General features: G+C 40.8%; 1 protein-coding gene across 7 annotated transcripts in view; it reads left to right on the top strand.

Annotated features, from left to right (window-relative positions):
* RUFY2 (RUN and FYVE domain containing 2) overlaps positions 1 to 18419 on the top strand; it is a 62842-nt gene that overhangs the window by 2003 nt on the left and 42420 nt on the right. For 4 of the 7 annotated variants that reach the window (XM_033209461.1, XM_033209459.1, XM_033209464.1 and 1 more), the window contains exons 2-8: positions 741 to 914; positions 4159 to 4276; positions 7088 to 7189; positions 9183 to 9306; positions 9498 to 9559; positions 10440 to 10505; positions 17884 to 17953. In XM_033209461.1, the coding sequence (XP_033065352.1) occupies positions 741 to 914; positions 4159 to 4276; positions 7088 to 7189; positions 9183 to 9306; positions 9498 to 9559; positions 10440 to 10505; positions 17884 to 17953 (716 nt within the window). The remainder of the gene's footprint in view (positions 1 to 740; positions 915 to 4158; positions 4277 to 7087; positions 7190 to 9182; positions 9307 to 9497; positions 9560 to 10439; positions 10506 to 17883; positions 17954 to 18419) is intronic. The other 3 variants (XM_033209465.1, XM_033209462.1, XM_033209460.1) reach the window with 2 other exon arrangements.

An 18419-nucleotide genomic window follows, 5' to 3' on the forward strand; every position in this document is an offset into this window, starting at 1 on the left:
TTTATTCTGAACATTTTTGCCTTGGAATTCATCCTTAGGCGGTACCTGCTATTCACCTTTTGCATGAGGCCCTTAAATGTGTTGTCTCTCAGCTCAAATTTATCTCCACAGAAGATCATTTTAAAAACTCATTCTCTATGAAGAGGTACCAGGAAAGTTAAATAAATACAGGAGAATGACAGATTTGCAGGATCTTGAGAATAATTCATAAACTTTGGCTGGAGTGGTCATGGAGATTTTCTGTTTTCTTTTATTATTATTTTTTTTTTTGTGAGACAGAGTCTCGCTCTGTCACCAGGTTGGAGTGCAGTGGCGCCATCTCGTCTCACTGCAACCTCTGCCTCCTGGGTTCCAGTGACTCTCCTGCCTCAGCCTCCCAAGTAGCTGAGATTACAGGTACACACCACAACGCCCAGCTAATTTTTGTATTTTTAGTAGAGACAGGGTTTCACCATGTTGGCCAGGATGGTCTTAATCTCTTGACCTCGTGATCTGCCTGCCTCGGCCTCCCAAAGTGCTGGGATTACAGGCGTGAGCCAGCGCGCCTGGCCGGAAACTTTTTACAGTATATGTGAGAGACATAAAGAGAAGTTAATCAAGGGTGTAGTTTAGCTGGGGAGAATTTGTCAACCAAGGAACAGCAAACTACTGTTGGCTTTTATAGGAGAAGGCAAGGGTTTGTGTATTTTTTCATTGTCATGTCTTACAAATGATGTTGGATTCCTTTCTTGTGTTTTCAGCTACAAAAGACCCCACAGCTGTAGAGAGAGCAAACTTGTTAAACATGGCTAAACTGAGTATCAAAGGACTCATTGAATCTGCTCTGAGCTTTGGCCGCACTTTGGATTCTGACTATCCCCCCTTGCAGCAATTCTTTGTTGTTATGGAACATTGCCTGAAACACGGTCTTAAAGGTATTGTGAAATTTTAAAAAATTAATTCATTTTAGAATCTCCCTTTTTCCATTTTAAGTGCCCTTGAGAATGGGTTATTTTTTGAGGCCATAATTACTATTATTATGCACTAAAAAATATTGAGTGGATTGATTTTGGGAGAAAATATCTCTTTATGTTTTCTAATAATGGTCTAATAATGATCTTCAGAAAATGCTTACTTGTTAATGTTTTGTAAACAGAATATTTGATTTTTAAATTTTTTAAACTTACATATTCTGAACTGGTTTCTGTTTTCTAGGACAATTATAGAGTTATATTTTAAAGCTGGTGATACTGTTATGAGCTCATTAATACTTCAAACCCTGTTGAACAAGTGCATTGAAATAGTAGATTGTTGAAATAGAAACCTCCTAGATACATACACGAACATATGTAGATATATCTTCTGGATGGAGTTATTGTAGAAATGTGAGCCATCCCTGAGGATGATAACAGCAGATATTGTATTCTACTATCGGTACATATTGAATTATTGTTACATATAAAATGTTTGTTTTATATTTACTTTAAAATATTAATTGCATAATAACTGTGCTTTTACTTATAATAATTGTTCACAGTTTTTTTTTTTTTTTTTTTTTTTTTTGAGACGGAGTCTTGCTCTGTCGCCCGGGCTGGAGTGCAGTGGCCGGATCTCAGCTCACTGCAAGCTCCGCCTCCCGGGTTTCACGCCATTCTCCTGCCTCAGCCTCCTGAGTAGCTGGGACTACAGGCGCCCGCCACCTAGCCCGGCTAGTTTTTTGTATTTTTAGTAGAGACAGGGTTTCACCGTGTTAGCCAGGATGGTCTCGATCTCCTGACCTCGTGATCCGCCCGTCTCGGCCTCCCAAAGTGCTGGGATTACAGGCTTGAGCCACCGCGCCCGGCCAATTGTTCACAGTTTTGGCCTCTAGTTCATATGATGAGTATCTATGTAGAGGGCTGTGTAAGAGTTGTACACTAGAGTGACTATTATAGAGTAAAAGAAGCTTGACTGGCCGGACATGGTGGCTCATGCCTGTAATCCCAGCATATGCCTGTGGTCCCAGCTATTCGGGAGGCTGAAGTGGGAGGATCACCTGAGCCTGAGAAGGTCGAGGCTTCAGTGAGCTGTGATTTTACCACTGTACTCCAGCCTGGGCAACAGAGACCCTGTCTCAAAAAAAAAAAACCAAAAAAAAAAAACCAAAGATTTACCTACACCTTGTTTTAATAAAAAGTACTTCAAAACAAGAACGAAGCCTTGACATCAAAATTTGAGAAAATCCTATGTGATGTTATTGGCATACTCGTTTCTTTTTCTTTAAAGACTTAAAGCAATTTCTTAAAATATATAAACACTAGCAAAATATACTCTTTTTGTACGTGAATCAAACAACAGAGAAGTACATAGAACAAAACACGGTTTTTATTCATTCTCTTTTATTAATTTATCTAAAGGAAATTGGGTACCTGTAATCCCAGCACTTTGGGAGGCTGAGGCGGGTGGATCACTTTGAGGTCAGGAATTCAAGACCAACCTGGCCAGCATGGTGAAAACCTGTCTCTACCAAAATATACAGAAATTAGCCAGACTGGTGGTGTTCGCCTGTAATCCCAGCTACTCAGGAGGCTGAGGCAGGAGAATCGTTTGAACCAGGGAGGCGGAGGTTGCAGTGAGCTGAGATTGTGCCACTACCCTCCAGCCTGGGGCTATAGAGTGAGACTCTGTCTCAAAAGAAAGAAAGAAAATGAGAGAATTAGATATTCCCTTATCCCTTTTCTATTTTTTTTTTTTTTTCTTTTACTCTAATTGTACTCAGGCTATTATTCTGTGACTTCCTTCTTTTAAAAAAAAATGGCTGGGTGCGATGGCTCATGTCTGTAATCTCAGCACTTTGGGAGGCTGAGGCCGGCAGATCACTTGAGGTCAGGAGTTCGAGATCAGCCTGGCCAGCATAGTGAAACCCTGTGTCTACTAAAAATACAAAAATTAGCTGAATGTGGCACTGCATTCCTGTAGCCCCAGCTACTTGGGAGGCTGAGGCAGGAGAATTGTTTGAACCTGGGAGGCAGAGGTTACAGTGAGCTGAGATTGTGCCACTGCACTCTAGTCTGGGAGACGGAGACAGAGTAAGACTCTGTCTCAAAAAAAAATAAATAAATAAAAAATAATGATATGACTTGGAGATCTCTCCATTTACATAGATGTCTATATCAGAATTATATCAGGTATATATATGGCATATTTTATTTAACCATAACCATGCTCCTCTTTTTTTTTTTTTTTTTTTGAGATGGGGGTCTCACTCTGTCACCCAGGACTGCATCTTGATTTTCCCCAAGCCTGCTGAAATATAGTTTGCCAAATTATAGCCAAAATAGTTAAATTTTAAACTATTTTTAGACTGTATTATCCTTTACTTCGCAATATATGTTGAACCATGTCCTAGCAGTTATAGGCTTATCTGGATAAATCATTGTAAAGCTACTTTGTGTGTGTGATTTTTCTCCCCCCCGGGAAAAATTGCCTATCTTGGTTATCCTTGGGTGGTGTATATGATGGGCACCATTTTTTGCAGGAGATCTGGTCAGTAATAACAAATAAATGTATGGAAATTTCATAGTTTTATATTGACTAAATCTCAGAATAAAATACAAGGAAAAGGAAATTAACAATTTTTCATATTTAAAATGAAAATAACTTCTTAGGCCGGGTGTGGTGGCTCATGCCTGTAATCCCAGCACTTTGGGAGGCTGAGATGGGAGGAACACTTGAGGCCAGGAGTTCAAGACCAGCCGGGTCAACATAGCAAAACTCCATCTCTACTTACTAAAAAAACAAAAAGCAAAAGCATTATTATAAAAAATAAAATAACTTTTTATTTGTGCTATGTTTATTTAATAAACTTATAAAGATCAATCAGCTAGGGCCACTAGCCTTTATTTTGGTACTGGTAGAGAATGAGTGCAGTCATTTTTCACTTTAATTGCCTAACTGCTTATTTGATATGAAAGAATGGTCACTGTGCCTTTTTATCATGCAGGAAAAAAATAGCAGGATGGGCAACAGGATCCTACTTGCATAGGCTCCATGTCCACTGGGATATGTAGTGGATAAAAGAGAGGAAAGGTCTCTGAATAATTGTATGTTAAGTTAGAAATGTTGAAACTAAATATTTAAAAATAAGTTACTACAGTTTTATATGTTGACATTGTGTGCATTATGTGTTCTTTTTTTCAGTAAGAAAATCATTTTTGAGTTATAACAAAACCATCTGGGGCCCTTTGGAACTGGTGGAGAAGTTGTACCCAGAAGCAGAGGAAATAGGAGCCAGTGTCCGGGATCTACCTGGTCTGAAGTAAGGAGGCCTATTACTTGTTCATCCCTAGCCACAGAAGTGTATTCATTGTTCCTCCAAAGTACCTCACACTCTAGCTTATTGTCTTCTCTTAGTCTTAACTCCCCTTTTTCTAATCCTCTTCTAATAAAATTATGTTCATTCTTTATGGCTCAACTCAAATCCTATTTCCTTTATGAAGTTTTTCTTAGCCCCTTCAATCAGAATTAACCACTCACTGTTCTGCCTTGTATTGTAGGAAATTGAAAGTCCTTTTAAGATAGGATATATCAATTATACATCTTTGTTTTCTGAGTGTTAAATTAGTTTGACTGTAGTAGAAGGTCAATAAGTATTTGATAAAAGACTGATTTAGGCTGAATCCAGGGCACAGGCTCAGGAGATTCCAGTTATCAGATATGCCACTTATATACCCTAGGACTGGTGTAAATTACTGTGCTTCCTCTGAAAATTGGTACCTATAATGTCACCAGCCTGTTTCATCAGACAAATATATGTAAAATATCCTAAAAGTTGGAGTATGTTAGCTAAGAACTCATGAGTATTGAAAATTTTTTGTAGGTGTAAAGTGTTAAGACTCAGTTCTTATATTCTTTTTTTTTTTTTTTTTTTTTGAGGCGGAGTCTCGCTCTGTTGCCGGACTGGAGTGCAGTGGCGGATCTCAGCTCACTGCAAGCTCCGCCTCCCGGGTTTACGCCATTCTCCTGCCTCAGCCTCCCGAGTAGCTGGGACTACAGGCGCCCGCCACCTCGCCCGGCTAGTTTTTGTATTTTTAGTAGAGACGGGGTTTCACCGTGTTAGGCAGGATGGTCTTGATCTCCTGACCTCGTGATCCGCCCGTCTCGGCCTCCCAAAGTGCTGGGATTACAGGCTTGAGCCACCGCGCCCGGCCAAGACTCAGTTCTTATATTCTTTTTTTTTTTTGGAGACAGATCCTTGCTCTGTCGCCCAGGCTGGAGTGCAGTGGTGCGATCTTGGCTCACTGCAACCTCAGCCTCCTGGGTTCAAGTGATTCTCCTGCCTCAGCCTCCTGAGTAGCTGGGACTACAGGCACCCGCCACCACGCCGGGCTAATCTTTTTGTATTTTTAGTAGACATTGGGTTTCACCGTGTTAACCAGGATGGTCTCGATCTCCTGACCTCTTGATCTGCCCACCTCGGCCTCCCAAAGTGCTGGGATTACAGGCGTGGGCCACCGCACCGGGCCTACCCGGCTAATTTTTGTATTTTTAGTGGAGACAGGGTTTCACCCTGTTGGCCAGGCTGGTCACGAACTCCTGACCTCAAGTGATCCACCCGCCTTGGCCTCCCAAAGTTCTGGGATTGCAGGCATGAGCCACCACGCCAGGCTGCTTTTGTTTTTAATAACAGATAGAACTTGGGTAAGAGAGGTATGAGATTTAATTTCCTAAATGCAACCGGATTAAAGAAACATTTGAAAACCAGTAAGCAGCACAGTGATTTCTCTTTAATTACTAGCCTGGCACCCTCTTAGCTTTGTTATGATTTTCAAAATTCAGATATAATGTTACCTATGTTTTTGAAGACATTATGGTGCCTTATTGTTGAAACAATTTTTTTTTTTGTTTTGCCTTGTTGCAACCGAGTCTTGCCTTGTTGCCCAGGCTGGAGTGCAATGGTGCGATCTTGCCTCACTGTAACCTCCGCCTCCTGGGTTCAAGTGATTCTCCTGCCTCAGCCTCCTGAGTAGCTGGGATTACAGACACCCACCACCAAGTCCAGCTATTTTTTTGTATTTTTAGTAGAGATGGGGTTTCACCATGTTGGCCAGGCTTCTTTCGAACTCCTGACCTTGTGATCTGCTCGCCTTGGCCTCCCAAAGTGCTGGGATTACCGGCATGAGCCACTGGGCCCAGCCTGGTGAAGTTTTAATATTTAGTTTTAGAGGGCTAAGCCCGTTCAGGCTAAATATTTCTTTTCTTTTTCTGAGAGTGTCTCACTCTGTCGCCCAGGCTCGAGTACAGTGAATCACTGTTCACTACAGCCTCTGCCTACTGGGCTTAAACAGCCCTCCTGCTTCAGCCTCCTGAGTAGCTGGGACTACAGGCACATACCTGGCATTTTGATTTTTTAATTTTAATTTTTTTGACTTAATTTTTTTATTTTATTTTATAGAGACAGGGTCTCCCTATGTTGTCCAGGCTGTCCTCTAACTCCTGGACTCAAGTGATCCTCCCACCTTAACCTCTCAAAGTGTAGGGATGACAGGTGTCAGCCACCATGTCCACCTAAACATTTCTTATAGAAGTATTCTCACCACAGTCCTGCGCTGCATAACATTTCATTCAATGATGGTGGTTCCATAAGATTATAATACTGTATTTTTACTTTACCATTTCCATGTTTAGATATACAAATACTTAACAATTGTGTAGCAATTGCCTACAGCATTCAGTACAGTAGCACGCTATATAGGTTTGCAACCTAGGAACAATAGGGTATACTATATAGCATAGGTGTGTATACCATGTAGGTTTGCAAATGTACACTCCATGATGAAATCGCCTAACAACGCATTTTTCTGAACGTATCCCTGTCATTAAGTGATACACTACTGTGTTTAGAGTCATTTCTTCCAAGACATTAAATAGTACCTAAATCTGCTACAGGAGGAGCAGATTTACCCAGCTCTCAGGGATTGGTCTGTGTGCTCAAAAAGATAAAACTATAAAAATGAAAACAAAACCATTATAAAAATGCCCTTCTTCCTTGTTAATGTATACCTCTCGCGATAGAAGATGTGATCTTTGGGCTAGGGCTGTTTTCTGATCAATTGGTTCTTCTCTTTAGGACCCCTCTGGGTCGAGCAAGAGCATGGCTTCGATTAGCCCTTATGCAAAAAAAAATGGCCGATTACTTACGTTGCTTGATTATTCAGAGGGATCTCTTAAGGTTAGTACTATTAAGTCGTGATCTTTTCATTTTTTATTTTATTTATATGCTGTCTTCCAAAAAGGATTTAAGATGTAATATGAAAGGATATATAACATATAATAAAATGATATAAAATAAAAGGAGGAGCAAAATGAGACAGAAAAACATGATGGAGGCATAACATGGATCAGGAACTAGCCTTATATATGAATACTGTAAGCTTGTTATCAGCCAGGATGGGGAAATTTATATATAATTACATTTCTTCCTCTTTGTTTAAACTTTTTTTCTTTTCCCCTGCCTGGAAACTGCTATATATAGTACATTTCTCAATTAGTTTTATTTTTCTGAATATGGTTAATTCTATGGATAAAAATTTGTGTTGGAATTTGGGGCTTTAATTTCATAGGCTTTTTGTTTTTTGGGTTTTTTTAGAATTTGAATATCCATATTATTGCTTCAACTGTATTGTGGGCACACTTTAAATTGAAGGCCAAACATTTATTTTGGGGTGTGGTGGCTCACGCCTGTAATCCCAGCACTGTGGGAGGCCAAGGTGGGTGGATCACTTGAGGTCAGGAGTTCAAGACCAACGTGGTGAAACCCTGTCTCTACTAAAAACACAAAAATTAGCTGGGTGTGGTGGCACATGCCTGTAATGTCAGCTACTTGGGAGGCTGAGGCAGGAGAACTGCTTGAACCTGGTAGAGGGAGGTTGCAGTGACCTGAGATTGTGCCACTGCACTCCAGCCTGGGTGATAGAGTGAGGCCCTGTCTCAAAAAAATAAAATAAAATGAAGGCCAAACATTTATTTAAGACAGACTTTCAGAGCAAGGCAATCAGTTCTCCAAGGGAGTGGGCCCATGGTGGCACTCCATTCATTCTTGTTCTGTTAGAGTGCCTCTCTGATGTTGTGGAGAATTTAGTCCTGGTTTTGGTTTTACTTGTGACTCTGATTTTACATTGTGGTTTTCCCAGTTGTTAAACGAGAATGACCATACGTTAAGTACCCACAGCTTCTCAGTATTCTGAAGGATAATAAAAGTGATTAAATAATGTACATGGGACATTAAAGAAGGCATGAGACAGTGATAACTACTTCTCTGAATGTATGTTGATGAGACTTAGTTTTTGGACCATCCTGTTTCTTTCACAACTCTCTTTCTGAACAGTTTTTAGAATGTAGATATCCCAAAGTGTCTTTAATTTATAATTATCTATTAAGATTTATAATACACCTATCAAATGCATTGACTTGAACATGGGCTTTGAAATGTTGCATATGTTCATTTTCCTCCTTAGTCTTTATCCCAAGGTCTTAATAAATCTGAGGATTGGAAGTTCAATTTTAATAAAATATATCATAATCAGATCAGCAGCAGTCACTATATCTGCCTGAGTCAGAAATGTCCCAGGGCTCACTGTTGCCTCTCTTTATTTTTATTTTTTTGAGACAGAGTCTTGTTCTGTTGCCCAGGCTGGAGTGTGGTGGCGTGATCTTGGCTCACTGCAACCTCTGCCTCCTGGATTCAGGCAATTGTCCTGCCTCAGTCTCCTGAGTAGCTGGAATTACAGGCATGTGATGCCACGCCTGGCTAATTTTTGTATTTTTAGTAGAGGTGGTGTTTCACCATGTTGGCCAGGTTGGTCTTGAACTCCTGACCTCAAGTGATCTTCCTGCCTTGGCCTCGCAAAGTGCTGGGATTACAGGCGTGAGGCACCGTGTCTGGTACCACTTTTTCTTTTCATCCCTTTTTGCTCCTCTTTTCTCTCTCTCAAAACATTTTTCCCTCTTTTATCTCCTTCAGTCCTTTTGATTTTTCAATAGAGACATTTAAATTTAAAAAATATAAAAAGTTATTCACATGTGTAAAGCCTAATTTGAAGGTACCTAACTGAGATGGCTTCCATTTCTGTAAGGTGGAAGATTAGGAAAATAATGGTGATTTTAAATTTTAGTTTTTGAAATAAATTTGTGGTTTAAAGTCCTTATTTTTTAAATTTTCACAGTGAGTTTTATGAGTATCATGCACTAATGATGGAAGAAGAAGGAGCAGTAATTGTTGGGCTGCTGGTTGGCCTGAATGTGATCGATGCTAATCTGTGTGTGAAGGGAGAGGATTTAGACTCACAGGTAAGTGAAAGTGATTAGTGCCAAATGCAAAGTGTTTTCAGTTTGCACAGTTCCTCCTTGATCAGGTGTCATTTGAAGTTGTAAACAGGACTGTTAAACACTAAAAGAATATTAAGAGTGACATTCAGTAAGGTACTTCTGATAAAGTATTTTCTCGCCTTTAAATAAAAAAAAATCTTTATTTACTTCAGGTTGGAGTGATTGATTTTTCTATGTATTTAAAGAATGAAGAAGATATTGGAAATAAAGAAAGGTATGATTTTCATAAGTTATTTCACATATTGGGTTTCCTATATAGCTCTTTACAAATCATTATAAGATCCATCTATTTACAGTGTGGTTTTATTTTGTTGTTTTCCCCTCTGTGACTTCTTCATTTCATTTTCACTTCCATTACAAGCTTTACAAAGCAGATTATGGAAAATCACTTAGGAGAAGGAGATTTTATTAATTGTATGAAGTGGGACCTTTGGTTATAACTGTAGTTTCTGAGACCCATTTTAATAGCTGTTTTTTGGAATAAAAGAGATGAAAGCTTATTATTCACAAGTTTGCAAATACTGGTTTACTTCAAGATCGAACTGTGTTTTTTTTTTTGTTTCTTTTTTGAGACAGAGTCTTGTTCTGTTGCCCTGGCTGGAGTGCAGTGGTTCGATCTTGGTTCACTGCAACCTCCACCTTCTGGGTTCAAGTGATTCTCCTGCCTCAGCCTCCCCAGTAGCTGGGATTACAGGCACCCGCCACCATGCCTGGCTAATTTTTGTTATTTTTAGTAGAGACAGGGTTTTACCACGTTGGCCAGATTGGTTTTGAACTCCTGGACTCAAGTGACCTACCTGCCTTGGCCTCCCAATCACCCCTGGGATTACAGGGGTGAGCCACCGTGCCTGGCCCTAATTATGTTTAAATTTAAAATACACTAATGGTATTGTTAAGTCTATTATTGACAAGTGATTTATTCAACAAAGGTTATAGATTCTTAGTACATAGCTTACTGTTATTCTTATGTTTTATTTTAAAGGCAAGACACTTTTATTATTTTAGTTTTATAATAATTTTAGATGATTCAGATTTTTTTTGCACTTAATAAATACCTTTTAAACTAGCACAAAGCTACTTTTTTCCTCATTTAGGAATGTTCAAATTGCTGCCATATTGGACCAAAAGAATTACGTTGAAGAATTAAATAGACAACTGAAGTAAGTATTATGGATACTTAGCACATTGATGAATATTGTCTTAGGTTTTTGTTTTTGTTTTTTTCCCTTCAGTTCAGCTTACCCTATTCCTTTCTTTAAGAGTCTTTGAGAAGGAGTTGAGGGGATAGAGAGAAAATGGAGATGAAGTCTCACTCTCTTGCCAGGCTGGAGTGCAGTGGCGTTATCCCAGCTCACTGCAACCTCCGCCTCCCGGGTTCAAGGGTTCAAGTGATTCTCCTGCCTCAGCCTCCTGAGTAGCTGGGACTATAGGCATGCACCACCACGCCTGGCGAATATATATTTTTTGTATTTTAGTAGAGATGGGGTTTCACCATGTTGGCCAGGATGGTCTCAATCTCCTGACCTCATGATCCGCCCACCTTGGCCTCCCAAAGTGCTGAGATTATAGGCGTGAACCACCACGCCCGGCCCGAGAGTCAGATTTTAAAAACAGAATCTTCATCGGATTTAAATAGAACTTAAAACTTACTGCTGTACCCTTACAAAAAAGTCTAGATAAGGTAAAAGTTTGTATCATTTTGATGGTTCAAAAATTCATTTTTCCTACTTCAGAAGGCTTCATATGTAAACGTGGCTGGCTGTCATCATTCTATGGTGGAAGTTTTTGCCGTCTTACATTGTCAACTGTCATTGAAGCCATCAGTGAATACTCTTGTTGAGAATTTTTGAGACCTGTATGTAAAATAGTAAAATGCAGTTCTGATAGAAATATACGAGATGCGGCCAGGTGCAGTGGCTCATGCCTGTAATCCCACTTTGGGAGGCCGAGGCAGGTGGATCACCTGAGGTCAGGAGTTTGAGACCAGCCTGACCAGTATGATGAAACCTCGTCTCTACTAAAAAAATAGAAAAATTAGCCAGGTGTGGTGGCAGGCACCTGTAATCCCAGCTATTCTGGAGGATGAGGCAGGAGAATTGCTTGAATCCGGGAGGTGGAGTTAACAGTGAGTCAAAGTTGTGCCATCGCACGCCAGCTTGCGCAACAAGAGTGAAATGTGAAACTCCGTCTCAAAAAAAAAGAAAGAAGGAAGGAAGGAAGGAGGGAGGGAGAGAGAGAGAGAGGAGAGAGAGAGAGAGAGAGAGAGAGAGAGAGAAAGAAAAAGAAAGAAAGGAAGAAAGAAAGAGAAAGAAAGAAAGAAAGACATGGCACGCATAGCGTTTTTTTTGTTGTTGTTTTTGTTTTTTTTTTGAGGCAGAGTCTTGCTCTGTCGCACAAGCTGGAGTGCAATGGCACCATCTCAGCTCACTACAACCTCTGCCTGCCCTCAGGGTTCTAGCTACCCCCAGGATTCTCTTACCTCAGCTTCCCCGAGTAGCTGGGATTACCATGCCCACTACCATACCTGGCTAATTTTTTTGTATTCTTAGTAGAAACAGGGTTTCTCCATGTTGACCAGGCTGGTCTCAAACTCCTGACCTCAGGTGATCCACTCACCTCTGCCTCCCAAAGTCCTAGGATTACAGATGTGAGCCACCACGCCTGGCCTTTTTTTTTAAGGCAGGGTCTCACCCTGCTGCCCACGCTGGAGGGTGGAGGGCAGTGGCACAATCAGGCCCACCACAGCCTTGACCTTTCAGGCTCAAGCAGTCCTCCTGCCTCAGCCTCTGAAGTAGCTGGGATGACAAGTGTGCACCACCATGCCTCGTAATTTTAGATTTTTTCATAGAGATGAGGTCTCACTGTGTTGCTCAGGCTGGTCTTCAACTCCTGGGTTAAAGCAGTCCTCCCATCTCAGGCTCCCAAAGTACTGAAATTATAGGCATGAGCCATTTTGCCCAGCCACATAGGTAATTTAAAACTTCTGGTAACTACAATAAAAATGTAAAAAAAACCTAAAAATTAAAAATATATTTTATTTTACCCAGTATTCCCCAAATATTATTCCAACATGCAATCAATATAAAAAATTAGGGAACAGGCACAGTGTCTCACTCCTGTAATCCCAGCACTTTGGGAGGCCGAAGTTTGTGGATCACTTGAGATCAGGAGTTTGAGACCAGCCTGGCCAATATGGTAAAACCCCGTCTCTACTAAAAAATACAAAAATTAGCCAGGCATGGTGGCATGTGTCTGTAGTTCCAGCTATTCGGGAGGCTGAGGGAGGAGAATCGCTTGTACCTGGGAGGTAGAGATTGCAGTGAGCCGAGATCACGCTATTGTACTCCAGCCTGATGACATAATGAGACTCTATCTCCAAAAAAAAAAAAAAAAAAAAAAAAATAGGCCAGGTGTGATGGCTCACGCGTGTAATCCCAGCACTTTGGGAGGCTGAGGCAAGAGGATCTCTTGAGCCCCGGACTTCAAGGCTGTAGTGTGAACTATGATCGCACCACTGCATTCCAGCCTCGGTGACACAGTGAGACCTTGTCTCAAAAAAAAAAAAAAAAATTATTATTAGCCTGGCATGGTGATGCATGTCTGTAGTCCTAGCTACTTTGAGGCTGAGGCGAGAGGATCACCTGAGCCCAGGAGTTTGAGACCAGCCTGGGCAACATAATGAGACCCCCATCTCTTAATAAACAATTATTATTAATAACATATTTTACACTCTTTTTTCTTTGGCACTGTATACAAAATCCAATATGTATTTTACCCTTACAGCACATTTCAATTTGGACTAGCCACAATTTAAGTGTTTAGTAGCCACATGTGGCTCATGGCGGCCATACTGGACAGCACAGGTATAGTGAGTAATATGTGCTATCTAATTAGAAATGAACTGTTCTCATTAATTACATTTAATAATTAGTAAAATATCTTTCTCTGGGTGATAGGATTATGAATAATTTTTATTTTATTCTTTGTACTTTTCTATATTTTCTGAGTACTACTCAATGAATATGTATTATAATCAGAAAATACAATTAAACATTTTCCCATTTTAGGACAAGAAACTAATAAGCTGTGACTCTTGCTTTTTCTCTAAAATTGTAGAAATAGGAAAGACTTCATATCGATCTTTTTTAAATGGAGTTTTAATAGAAATCATAGGAAATACACGTATATTTTGTAATTTGTGTTTCTGAGATTGTATTTCTCTTTTTTTTTTTTTTTTTTTTTTTTGAGACGAAGTCTTGCTCTGTCGCTCAGGCTGGGGTGCAGTGGCCGGATCTCAGCTCACTGCAAGCTCCGTCTCCCGAGTTCACGCCATTCTCCTGCCTCAGCCTCCCAAGTAGCTGGGACTACAGGCGCCCGCCACCTCGCCTGGCTAGTTTTTTGTATTTTTAGTAGAGACGGGGTTTCACCGTGTTAGCCAGGATGGTCTCGATCTCCTGACCTCGTGATCCGCCCGTCTCGGCCTCCCAAAGTGCTGGGATTACAGGCTTGAGCCACTGCCCCCGGCCTCTGAGATTGTATTTCTAAATGCAAACTTGTAGTTGCTTAATTATGTTAAAACTTCTAATCATTTTTTGGTAACAGGTAATATTAATATATTCATATGGCTCAAACTTCAAAAGGCACAAAAGGAACATAAAACAAAAGTCTCCCTCTCCCTGATCTTCATCCATCTAATTTCCCTCTTCACAAGTAATTAATATATTAAGTTATTGTGTATACAGAGATACTTTATGCTCATAGCAATAATATGTATATATATTCTCATATCTCTTCCCCCTCCCTCTTCTTGCATATTAGGTAGCACACTTTCACACTACTCTATACCTTACTATTTTCACTTAACTTTTTTTTGAGACAAAATCTCTTTGTGTTGTCCCTGGCTTGGGTGCAGTGGTGCAGTCTCAGCTCGCTGCAACCTCCACCTTACTGGGCTTAAGCGATCCGCCCACCTGGGCCTCCCAAAGTTCTGGGATTACAGGTGTGAGCCACCATGCCTGGCCAGCAGTTTATCTTGGGGTTATTCCACTCAGTTCCAAATAATTTTCTTTTTTTTTTTTGAGACAGAGTTTCGCTCTTTCACCCAGGCTGGAGTGCAGTGGCGTGATCTCGGCTCACTGCAACCTCCGCCTTCCAGTTTCACGTGATTCTTCTGCCTCAGACTCCCGAGTAGGCGGGATTACAGGTACCCGCCACCGTGCCTGGCTAATTTTTGTATGTTTAGTAGAGATGGGGTTTCACCATATTGGCCAGGCTGGTCTTGATCTCCTAACCTCGTGATCCACCTGCCTTGGCCTCCCAAAGTGTTGGGATTACAGCGTGAGCCACCGCAGCCGATCCAGTTCAAAAGAATTTTCTCATTCTCCATTGTTTAAATAATGTGTGTTAATCAGTTACAGCAATACTGGTGTCTGACTTTTGTATACCTTATGTTTTATAAATGTTTCATTGCACCGGAGCAGTGGCCCATGCTGTAATCCAGCATGTTAGGAGGCTGAGATGGGAGGATCACTTGAGCTCAGGAGTCTGAGACCAGCCTGGGCAACATGGTGAGACCTTGTCTCTATACACCGAAAACAGTACAAAAAATTAGCTCGTCATGGTGTTGTGCGCCTGTAGTGTCAGCTACTCAGGAGGCTGAGGTGGGAAGATCACTTGAACTTTGGAGGTTGAGGCTATACTGAGCTGAGATTGTGCCGTTGCACTCCAGCCTGGGTGACAGATGAGACCCTGTTTCAAAATAAATAAATAAATAAATAAAAATAAAAGTGTTTCATTGCTTTTTCTTTTTCTTTTCTTTTTTTTTTTTTGAGACAGGGTTCTCACTCTGTCAACGCAGGCTGGAGTGCAGTGGCCTGATCTTGGCTCACTGCAACCTCTGCCTCCAGGCTCAAGCGATCCTCCTGCCTCAGCCTACCAAGTAGCTGGGAGCACAGGCTCGCTCCACGGCACCCAGCTAATTTTTTGTATTTTTGATAGAGCTGGAGCTTCACCATGTTGCCCAGGCTGGTTCAAACTTCTGAGCTAGGCTATCTGCCCACTGTGGTCTCCTAAAGTGCTGGTATTACAGATGTTAGCCACCGCTCCCGGCCTTTCATTGTTTTTCTAATAAAGAGTAGTTATTGTACATTTAGACTATTTCAAAAGTATAGAAAACATGTAGAAAAAAGTAGAATTCACTTTTTTACGGAGCCTTAGTCTTGTCGCCCAGGCTGGAATGCAATGGTGCGATCTCAGCTCATTGCAACCTCCACCTTCCAGGTTCAAGCAATTCTCCTGCCTCAGCCTTCCAAGTAGCTGGGATTACAGACATGCACCACCACACTGGGCTAATTTTTGTAATTTTAGTAGAAACGGGGTTTCACCATGTTGGTCAGGCTGGTCTCAAACTCCTGACCTTGTGATCCACCAGCCTCAACCTCCCAAAGTGCTGGGATTACATGTGTGAGCCACCGTGCCTGGCCTGAATTCACCTATTATTCCTCACTCAAAACTAGTATTGAGAGTTTGTTTTCAAAGTGCTTTTCTTGATGATTATTGTATCCTCACATAAAGGCAGGGTGAATATTATTGTCCAATTTTGTAGAAAAGAAACTGAAGCTCAGGAAGGTTTTGCAACTTTCTTTTATTATTATTATTATTTTTTGAGATGGAGTCTTCCCCTGTCACCCAGGCTGGAGTGCAATGGCGTGATGTCAGTTCACTGCAACCTCGGCCTCCTGGGTTCAACCGATTCTCCTGCCTCAGCCTCCCGAGTAGCTGGGATTACAGGCGCGTGCCACCATGCACAGCTAATTTTTGTATTTTTAGTAGAGAGGGAGTTTCATTATGTTGGCCGGGCTAGTTTTGAATTCCTGACCTCGTGATCTGCCCGCCTCGGTCTCCCAAAGTGCTGGAATTATGGGTGTGAGCCACTGTGCCTGGCCAGTTTTACAACTTTCAAGGTGACACAATTAGGAAGTAGAAAAGCAGGGCCCTTAGTCTTACGTCTCCTAGACCTGTGTTTGTCTGTCGTACCATCAGGACATGCTAGTGCTATTTGTGAAAAACTCAAGTTGTCTACCTAAGAATGATTATGTCTTAAAAATGATTTAATATGATTGGGAAAACATTTTTCTTGTTTCACTAGTAAGATTAAAATACCAATACTTGTTTCTGAGGCTGGTGTAAAATTTATTGTATCTATTATTGATTTTGCTGAAACATATTATATATAGAATGTTACATTTTATTAGAGAAGGTTTTGAGATGGTAGTATCAAGCAGGCCTTGGACAACATTCTTGTTTTTTTGAGATGGAGTTTCGCCCTTGTTGTCCAGCCTGGATTACAGTGGCGTGATCTCAGCTCACTGCAACCTCTGCCTCCCAGGTTCAAGTGATTCTCCTGCCTCAGCCTCCCAAGTAGCTGGGATGACAGGCTCCCGCCACCACACTTGGCTAATTTTTGTATTTTTAGTAGAGACGGGGTTTCACCACGTTGGCCAGGCTGGTCTCGAACTCCCGACTTCAGGCGATCTGCCTGCCTCAGCCTCCCAAAGTGCTGAGATTACAGGTGTGAGCTACCACGCCTGGCCAACATTCTTAATAAAATGTACAATAATGTCCAGTCTTGATTCATTTAAACAAAAATGCAAGAAACAAGTGTGTTCATCTGGCATAATCTGACCTTCGACTATTTCCTTTGAAAGACAGCGTGTTTAGCTGCCAGATACTTGTTACTAAGAACCTGATGCTAGGTATCTCATCTTCATATTTCTCAAAGCATGGTTGACTTTGGACATCTCTAAGTTCTCATGAAAATGGATAGGGGAAACAAAATGGAGCTTGAATTAAAGACCATTGTTTATATGCTTCATCAAACCACATAATTATAAAGTAGACATTTAAAGTTCATCCTTTTAAATATAATTTTAATAATACTTAGTAATCTTTGTGTGAAATTTTTATTCCCAAATATTTTCAGTTAAATTTAAGAAGGACCCTAAGAAGACAATGTAAAAAAATGAGTAGGCCGGGTGCTGTTGCTCACGCCTGTAATCTCAGCACTTTGGGAGGCTGAGGTGGGTGGGTCACGAGGTTAGGAGTTCGAGAACAGCCTGACCAACATGGTGAAACCCTGTCTCTACTAAAAATACAAAAATTAGCCAGGCATGGTGGCATTCGCCTGTCAACCCATAGGCTGAGGCAGAAGAATTGTTTGAACCCGGGAGGCGGAGGTTGTAGTGAACTGAGATTGTGCCACTGCACTCCAGCCTGGGCAACAGAGCAAGACTCCGTCTCAAAAAAAAAAAAAAAGAATCAGTAGCACCAAATGGAATTTTAATAGAAATATTTTTTGCTACACTCTTTATTGCCCGCCTAGCTAAATCAAGTTATCCAAGTTAATGAAATTTTCCACACCCAGAAATGTGGACAGGGCAGTTGGTGCCTGTCAGTAAACATAGTAAGTCTAGGATAACATATTTTTTCGTGCTTTTTTGAGTTTGTGTGATTTTGAATGAGTTTTTTTCTTAATTTCAGCAGCACAGTCAGCAGCCTCCATTCAAGAGTTGATTCATTAGAAAAGTCAAATACTAAGCTGATTGAAGAGGTATTGTCTAATGGATAAATGTATTTCATGGAACTAGTGTTTGTGATCTTTTTCCGTTTTAAGTATGAGTGCATTAAACATACACACACGCGAACATACACTCATCATTGTGATGCGATACTTGTAATACAGTTGTAACTGATGATTATAAGTTCTAGAGAAACTGTATATTCTTAGGCAAATCCTCAGTTACAAGAATCTGTGAGATACTACATTTGAAATACTCAACTTCTAAAAATGAGCCTCAGAGATGAAACTCACAGAAACTCTTCAGTAGATAAGCTGTGATGTTCATTTTAAAATCTGGATGACCTATATTTACCTAGTGTAATCACCTATAGTTAGAAATTCTTGTTAAGTGCAGTAAACCACCATGGCACATGTAACCTGTATAACAAACCTGCACGTTCAGCGCATGTATCCCAGAACTTAAAGTATAGTACAAAAAAATAATAATGCACATTAA

This window comes from Trachypithecus francoisi, unplaced genomic scaffold (assembly GCF_009764315.1).
Source record: "Trachypithecus francoisi isolate TF-2019V2 unplaced genomic scaffold, Tfra_2.0 Lachesis_group9, whole genome shotgun sequence".
Classification (NCBI taxonomy): domain Eukaryota; kingdom Metazoa; phylum Chordata; class Mammalia; order Primates; family Cercopithecidae; genus Trachypithecus; species Trachypithecus francoisi.